The sequence below is a fragment of the Augochlora pura genome, chromosome 5, assembly GCF_028453695.1.
Source record: "Augochlora pura isolate Apur16 chromosome 5, APUR_v2.2.1, whole genome shotgun sequence".
NCBI classification, from domain to species: Eukaryota; Metazoa; Arthropoda; class Insecta; order Hymenoptera; family Halictidae; genus Augochlora; species Augochlora pura.
In genome coordinates this window covers 3,199,468-3,206,574 of record NC_135776.1, presented here as the reverse complement: position 1 = coordinate 3,206,574, position 7,107 = coordinate 3,199,468, and the positions used below count along the sequence as shown (strand labels likewise).

Genomic DNA, 7,107 nt, shown 5'->3' with positions numbered 1-7,107 from the left:
CACAGTAAATTAGAATGCTTTTATTTTCGTTTATCTTTTGGTACAACGATGTATACGAATTAGTAGAGTACAAAAAGTTATATCTTTTTAAAACAGAATTATTTACACTGGGCGCCCCCTGCAACCGTTGACAAACGACGCAACGAAACTTGTATCCTAATCCCGCAATGTGAATCGGATAGGAGCTCAATGATCCACTTTATGCGATAATTGAATTATAATCTTCGACTACAAATTACCCTACCAATTATGTCACGTATTTACAAAGACAAGCATTACGATCCGCGTGCGCTTCGAAGCAAGGTAGTAATTTACCTTTAGCACGGGAGTTTAGAGTAAGAGAGAAGAGAACGCTAAGTCGGCAAAGAGCTCGTTCAGACCACTATTCGTCCCGGACACTATGAAACGTCTAAACAATCCTTTTCTAATCAGCGCTAGATTCGCGACGAGTCTGTTTTACACTTAACTAGAACGAGAAATCACAGATTCGCGAGTTACGAGATTGGAAATTCTTAAGTAGCCGCTTCAGTCGCATCTGCCCTGGGAAAGTCGGGCCTCCGTTAGCTATATGGTCGCCTGAAACAGCAAAAGTTCGATATCAGAACAGACGAACATTGCGCCAGAAAAAAAAGATCACAAACATTTTATGCAAAAAATTCGTAAACACACTCTAATCCGAAGGTGAACTTCAGAATTTTTCCTATCAAATTATCAAACTTCATTTTTTATGTTTATTTTCGTTTATACTTCAGGAATACTTACAGCAATTTTGTCTAGTATCGTTTCCGCGGGTTTGCTCTTTCTAGGCGGCACCTTATCTGGAACAACCACCGGTTTCTCTTCGTCAGTCTCGCTCTTCTTCTCCGGACTCTTCATGGCGTTCTGTGCCTCTATCCTCTTGCGATTGAGGAACGCCATGCCGTGTACTCGGAGGTGTTTGTCGACCGCAGCCTTGTCCTCGAAGACGGCCATGCAAACGTGGCACTGGTTGGCCTCGATGGTCTTGCCCTCGACGTCAAGATCGTCGATACTGTCTGGCGCGTAGGAAGTGTTCCTCGCCATGTACGCTATGGGGTCCTCTATCCCGTGGAACGCCTTCAGATGCATCTGCAAGCTGGGCGCGACCACAAAGTTATCCCCGCACTCCAAGCAAATTAAATATCGGCCCCTGATCCTGTGAACAGTCGCAATATGCTCCCTCAGATGCGTCATATCGGTGCATCTCTGACCGCACTTCTTGCATCGGAAGTTTCCCTCGCTGTCTTCCGCGGTCTCCTGCGTGACGCATAAACCGGTCCCAGCGATGCCAACGTTCCTTCCTTCGAAATACTTCTTGGGTGTCCATCTTCGTCTCCTCTTGGCATTCGTGTTCGCATTCTCCAGCTTCCTCTTTCGGTTCCCCAATAGGTCCTTGTATCCGCCATTAATGAACTCCGAAGTCATCCTTACCAGTGACGGGTTAACCATCGCCAGCTTGCAGATTTGCCCATGTTTCTTCTCGAAGTGGTTGCTTGCTACAGACCATGAAGTGTTTATCATTTCGCTGCATAGGGGACACAGGAAGTTTAGAGCCGTTTCAGTCGCCTTCGTTGGACCATTGAGGGCCAGCCTCTTGTAGAATTGGCGACTCGTCTTCTGGCTGCGACCTCTTGGAATTCCCTCAGGTTCCGGGGCACGTTGAGGAATCCTAGCAAGTGGAGGGGGCTTCGACAGTGCCGTGTTCTTCGGAGTGTTTTCACTCTCCACTTTAGATTTAATATCTGCCTTCTTTTCAGACGAATCTGTACTCTTTTTGGAACTACATTCGACCTCCTTACCCAATTCCTGTTTCGTCTTAGACATTCTGGTGGAAGGATCCTTCTTCACGTACTCGATCATCACGTCCCGATCCTGATCCTCGTCCGCAGCCTTCCCCTCGCACTCCATCGCATTCCCGTTCACCGGCGAGCCGGAAGCAGATCTATCAGCCAATGACCTGACCTCCAGAATCATAGGCACATTCTTGACGGACCTCAGAGTTCTGTGTTGCTGTACAGACTCGTTGACGTGCAGGTACTCGACAGGTTCCTCGGTGCCGCGTTCAAACACCTCCGGAGTGATGGTCCTAGCGTTCACGATCTTAGGGATCATGGTTCCGTCTTCCTTCTCGATCGGCTCTCCCGATGTGTTCCAGAATTTGGCTGCGAGCTGCGGCGGCAGGATCTTCCACAGGATCTGCGGACTTAAGAGTTCGGAGAGCTGCGACAGATGCTCGTTCTGCAGGTGAGCCATGATCCTTTTCGCCTCGGCGTGTAGGCACGCGCAGAAGGGGCAGGTGAACCATATCAGTCTCTGGACCACCAGGTGCTTCTCCATGTGAAGCATGTACTCCTCGCACCGTATTATGCAGTGACCTAATTTGCATAGGACCAACCTAATAGGCTGCTCTGGATCGTTATCGTCGGGGTGCTTGTCCTTGAGGTGCTTCTTGTAATCGACGTACGACGGCAGAACGATGTAGCACTTCTCGCAGGCGATCTTGTTGTGGCTGTGCATCACGGCAAAGTGCCTGGCGACGGTCTCCATGTCCCTGAAGCCATCGATCTCGCAGATCTTGCAACCTAGGACGCGTTTCTTCAACGGGTGGAAGCAGCTGGTCCACGTATGCGTTTCCAGCGAGCTGAACAGCATAAATTTTCGATAGCAGTCAGGACAAAGGTACGGCTTCTCCTTGTCGTGGAAAGTCTGGTGCGCCACGAATCTTGTCGAATTCCCCTGATAAGTATTGCACTTGTGGCAGACGTGTCTGTAGCAGGAGCAGTAAACGTCTTTCTTCGGATTTCTCGAGAATCCCGGGATATAAGACTGGGGTTTTTTGGGTTTCTCGCAGCCGTTGCATATCGTCTTCACAGCGACTTTATTGAACTCCTCCTCCCATTCGTCCAACGGCGGATCCTTTACGCCACCCTCGTCGATCTTGTCGTTGCGTTTGTCCATGCACTGTTTCAGTACTAGCTGTAATATGTTGATCCTCCTGAGACTCTCCTTAACTGCACCCTCGGGCGCGAACTCCATCACCTTCATGATCTCGTCGTTGAGCTCTTGTAAATGATCGTAGCGCTTCTTCAGCTCCGCGTAGCTCAAGTGGAAGAACTCGTTCAGCATCTCGTGTTTCGATTTTTTTATCATTCCCACGGAATCCAGGATAGTGTAAATTGGCTTTTCGTTGTACATTTTTACGTTCAGATAAAGATTCTCGTCCTGTCCTTTCTGGAACGATAGAGAGCTACCAAGGTCGCCGCAGTTGCGCCCTTTTCCTAGTTTGCCGCTGCTGTTCGCCTCGATCATTTGCGTGCTTTTGCTGCTGGGTACAGTGGATTGCTTCGATTGAGCATCGCAGCTGGAGCTGCTGGATAATTCCGAAGGCGAAGGAGAGGGTGTCAAAGGAGACACGTCGCCGTGAAGAGCGTTCACTCGATCCGGGGTTAACAGGCTTTCCGATTCCGCCGACTTTATTGGTATCAAAGGCGGGATGCTACTTGTGGACTTCGATGGTGTACACTCGTGAGATTCCTTCGACGATTTAATCGCGTTAGACTTGCTTTTCAATGGCTTCATGGCGCCCGGAGTCTGTTTGATAATGTACTTCATTCCATTGTGGCAGATGATCTTGTTTTTGGTCAGCTGAGTCCTCTTTGTGGCTGACTCGGATGGCTTCGACAACTTCGAATCCTTATCAGCCGATTCTTTGCTCTTCACGCCATTCGATTTGGTGGCCATCTTCTCCGAAGATGTCTCTTCCTTGTTCTTGGCGAGGATCGGCTTCTTGTTTTGTTCCAATAAGTAGATCTTCTTGTTTCCCACCACATGAGACGGCAATTGATCGATGATCGTGTTGATGTCGATGTGCAGAGTGTTGTGGAACGTGACGAATTTTTGGCCAGAGTTCACGGTCACTACGGACGCGGTCTGCTTCAGCTTCTCTAGCTTCGCTTTGTCAGCTTTCGACGTACAGGAAGAGTCTGGCAGTACCTTCGACAACGGCTCAACAATTAACACATTCTTTTCGGTGGTCGCCTTACCCCCCTTACCAATACTATTGCTTTCAGTGATCAGTTTAATCGGACCTTTGCTCGATTTATTTGCTATAGTCTTCGTTGAGTTCTTCTTGATGACAGTCTTGGGAGAATCCTTCGTATCGAACCTTGGTGTGATCATGGTGTTGCCGTAGGACCATTGCGTCGCGTTCGCCATCTTCTTTGACTTATTGATTTTTAAGTTAGTCATGTTAGGGACGATGGAGTAATTCTGAGTTGGTTTTTTTGGAACTATTCCTTTTGGCAATTGGTTTGTTGAGTTTTCAGGTTCTAAGTGATTCGATGCGGGTCCGCAATCTACGAAGGCGATGTCGTTTACTGTACAAGGGGTGTCATCGTTCTCAATCTCGTTCTCGTCGGAGATGCATACTGGGCTATCTAGAAAGGATGGGTTCTTTATCTTGTCTGTGTTTTCTGGGGCATCCACCATCTCGATATTGGAGGATTTGTTGTTAAAATTGGATACAGACACAGTATTCAAAATATAAACCTGCTCCTTCATTGGTATCTCTACGGGCTTGAAATACTGACGACCTTTGTAATTTTTTACGATCGACGAAACTTTATCGTTATCGTCTCTTGGTTTTTTGTTAGTTACTTGCCACCAATCATTATTGATGTTTTCATCTTTCAACCATTCCATTATGTGGACCTTCATGATGAAGGTGTGCTCCATAATAGCCTCGCATGTTACATTGATTTCTGGATCCCAGTTCTGGTTCAAATTCGGTGGTATAGGCATCAACATTAGGTCGTTCATATTCACGTACTTGATAAAGTGTGTCTTAACATGTGCCAAGAATTGACACTGGTTAAAGAACAACTGGACACATCCATATCTTTGAGATCCATGCAAACCCTTGTTTCTTAAATATAAACGCTTTTCACGATCTAATTCCAAGCATGAAGAACATAGCGGACCATCCTTGGGATCATGGGTACACGTTGTCAGAAAGCAGTAATGGCACCAATAGCCCAGTATCCAACTTTTTCGTGCCCGGTGATCCTCCAAACTACTTTGAAAATGGAAGCTGGGACAAAATAGAGATTCTAGAATAAACAGAATCATCTTGCCTTAACTAAAACGTTCTTATTTACTTACCGATCTTTGCATTGCGGACACATATACAGAGTGTCGGACTCTGAATCATGACTTTTTATGAATGGGGGTGGTTCTGGTGGTACATATGGGGGTGTTTGTATAATAAACACAGCATTTCTTACAGCTGTATAATACTGAAAACCCCACCCGGTTTTCAGTCCCCTTTTCTTTCGTAGCCTTGGCATGAGATTCTGTATATTACATGTCACTGTAATAAAGCAGATATACGATCCATTTGTGCTTATATGATGCTTTGAAAGTCACAAGTGATATAGCACTCTGATGCAGGAGGATTTCTGTTATTTTATAACCATTTATAATCTGTTCAGAGGCAATTGAGATACTCTTGTATCTAGTGATATGCCATGTACACTACAAGCTTTTATCATATACTCTTTCATAGCATACAATACAGCTTGGTACAACACTTGAGATCAGATAACACCATGAAAGAATAAACACACTAACTCCCAGATGCTCCACAATAAATTATTTCTATTGTATATCTCTTTTCAGTCATTCAATGCGTTAATTAAAGTCAACACATTGTTAAAAAATCAGAAAACCACCATATTCAGCCATGATATGTTTTGCTGTTTCCAAACTTGTTGGTAAAACAGATCCAGACAGAGCTGCCATCGCGGTAAACGGTGAAAGTGTTCCAACTTAAGAAATCCAAAAACTATTGCACACCAGAAATAACAATGATTGTTTTCAATAGTTTACATAAGATAGATGCACATTTTATGAGTTAAAGCTCGTCACTTTATGCTGCTACAATTGTTTGCAGCAACTGCAAATAAAACCAATGAATATATAGCATAATTGTGGGCTCTCAGAGCACAATGGAATAGCCATCTTTCTTAATATAGAAACCTAAAAGCATATGTATAAATTATATTTAAGAATATAAAACTACAAGTATTACTTTGTTACAGTATTTTTCGAAACCAATTCCTAGCATATCTACTCACAGTATGTATAATATATTTATTATACATATCTACACAGTTTCTCAAATAATTCATATACTGTAGTACAAGTTGCATCCAAATAATTTTTACAATAATTAATATATAATTGTTTAGCTAGACATTCTTAATATCAACTATAATACTTTTTTAACATATTCTTACTACAAAAATATTCTATGATCATGATCTGATTGAATGCATTCCATAAAGAATGTAAAATAGAAACAATTTTTCTGTAATAGCTAAGCAGCAAAAGTTGGGAGAAGATATAACTCAGATTAGTAATTTTATTTGTGTGCAACCACTGAACAGAATCTACTAATAAAATAATAGACTTACAAAAGCTTTTGTTACACATACACTTCTGTGTAGAATTAAAGCTTTCTCTATAGTTGTTTCCATAATACAATTGATTACTATAAGTCAGTAGACTGCTTACAACCATTCTTTCCTCCAGAATACACCTTGGTAGGTTTTTATTTGATACATCTACCTCTTAGTTCATTTCTCATAAAAGTCACAAGCTATAAAATGAAAATTTGGATATATTGACAAAACAACATACAACAGTATTAGAGGACAGAGAAGGAATGTTCACATATGTAAATAATACATATACAGACTTGAAATAGTGAGTTAACAACTAGAGTAAACTATTGATGAAAGAATCTTATTATTGCAGAATGATCATTTAAGATTTAATAAGTGTGTGTATATACGTACATGCATATATGTATTAAATTATATAACTTCAAACAGATAAGTCTGTAGGAGAAATTAATTAATCTAGACTATTCTAGACCCATTCGAAACTCTTGCCAATGAAGTTGAGAACCTCTGGGCAAGCATTCTTATGCTAGGGAATATTTGATAAAATCCCCAGACATAATGTTGCCAATACACACATATTAAATACTAAATTATCCAAGAGAAGACTATGAAGAGGGGGAGAAAA

At 42.9% G+C, this 7,107-nt stretch overlaps 1 protein-coding gene across 1 annotated transcript; it reads right to left on the bottom strand.

The window, feature by feature from the left end:
• Positions 1 to 6,968, bottom strand: LOC144469802 (uncharacterized). The gene is made up of 5 exons (XM_078180456.1): positions 6,876 to 6,968; positions 6,492 to 6,676; positions 5,179 to 5,971; positions 763 to 5,107; positions 1 to 576 (listed from the first exon to the last, which is right to left on the bottom strand). The coding sequence occupies exons 3-5, from the start codon at positions 5,361 to 5,363 to the stop codon at positions 565 to 567; spliced, it is 4,542 nt and encodes a 1,513-aa protein (XP_078036582.1). The 5' UTR covers positions 5,364 to 5,971; positions 6,492 to 6,676; positions 6,876 to 6,968; the 3' UTR covers positions 1 to 564.
• Positions 6,969 to 7,107: the final 139 nt, after the last annotated feature.